Source organism: Austrofundulus limnaeus, unplaced genomic scaffold, assembly GCF_001266775.1.
Source record: "Austrofundulus limnaeus strain Quisiro unplaced genomic scaffold, Austrofundulus_limnaeus-1.0 Scaffold30, whole genome shotgun sequence".
NCBI classification, from domain to species: Eukaryota; Metazoa; Chordata; class Actinopteri; order Cyprinodontiformes; family Rivulidae; genus Austrofundulus; species Austrofundulus limnaeus.
This window is the reverse complement of record NW_013952432.1, coordinates 3,175,041-3,176,300: the sequence shown is the minus strand read 5'-3', so window position 1 is coordinate 3,176,300 and position 1,260 is coordinate 3,175,041. Positions and strand designations below refer to the sequence as shown.

Here is a 1,260-nt window from a genome sequence, read left to right as displayed (position 1 = left end):
CTCTTTTAGGTGCATTAGGTTTATTTATTTATTTTTGTACATGCTGTCATAGTATGGTTATATGACAGTAAAATGGTTTTAAACCAATAGTAATGTACTTTGTTTATTTATGTTTGAAGTGCCTAATGAAAATATACAGTTTAAGTTAATTATAAGGATTTTTAATACATTAATTAATGAATAATTTATTAGTACTTGTATCGGTACTTTAATGTAAGTACTCGGTTTTCAAAAATCTGGTATCGGTGCATCCCTAGTATTAATCTAACCACAGAAAAAGTGAAATATCATTAATAAATTGTTTTGTTTGCTGACAGCAATATCTGCAGAAATCTGTCAAAAAAAACATTATTCAGGATGTTATCCTATAAATTATTAATTTCAAAACGCTGTATAAGATTATTTTGTTACTCAAATATACAAAATACGTAATATTTCATTTGGCAGTTTGTTTTAGCACAAAATATTTTGTTAGCATATTTATTTATTAGCAAACAGAAAACTGAAAGGTCTTAATACTGACTCCAGGACGTGCACTTCTTGTTTTAATTTAAATATTTTTACCTATTTGATGTTTTTWAATTAGTTTTAAGATGTGAAACTATGTGTTGTTGCTGCTGCCAGTCTTGGCCAGGTCTGTCTGAAAAAGAGGTTTTTAATCTTAACTTCCTGGTTAAATAAAGGTTATAAATCATTTATTAGCAAACAGTTTAAACTTGTCATCAAGCTTGTAGCAATAAATAAAACTATTCTCTAWCATCTTTAATTAAAGTCAGTTTGTAATCAAGACCGTAACAAGTTATCAATCTCGCCCATCTGTTAGCTGCTGCAGTGTGCAACAATGCTAGCTTCGATGCTAATGCTTCGATGCTAAGCTAACCGGCTTCTAAAGCCGGTTTTCCTCTCATTCCAAGAGAAGCTTTCGACTTTAAAACAGAAAATATCCACCAACCTCTTCCTCCTCGTGGTACGACATACCGTCAGGCGTTTATCCAAGCCCGGGACACTGCGGAGTAAAAGGTAAAAACCTGCGTCTAACAAGCTAACGCCGCTAAACCACGCAGCGCTGCTGGAAGAGACCGGAAACAGAAAGTTGTGACGTAAGAAGACWCTGCCGGTATGAAGCATTCTGGGAAATGGAGTGTCTGTCATGTGTTTTAGTGCAGAGCTAAAATGAGCTCAAACTAGTGTCATATTCAGTGTTGTATAAAGTACCTCAAAGTGATACTTGAGAAAAAGTGCAAGTATCTTATCATAAAA

General features: G+C 33.6%; 1 protein-coding gene across 1 annotated transcript in view; it reads right to left on the bottom strand.

Annotated features, from left to right (window-relative positions):
- The window catches only part of eif3s6ip (eukaryotic translation initiation factor 3, subunit 6 interacting protein), a gene marked incomplete in the record, with an annotated part of 17,395 nt that extends 16,315 nt beyond the window's left edge, over window positions 1-1,080 (bottom strand). The window contains 1 exon segment of the mRNA XM_014005462.1: window positions 953-1,080. Within this exon segment, the coding sequence (XP_013860916.1) occupies window positions 953-976 (24 nt within the window).
- Window positions 1,081-1,260: the final 180 nt, after the last annotated feature.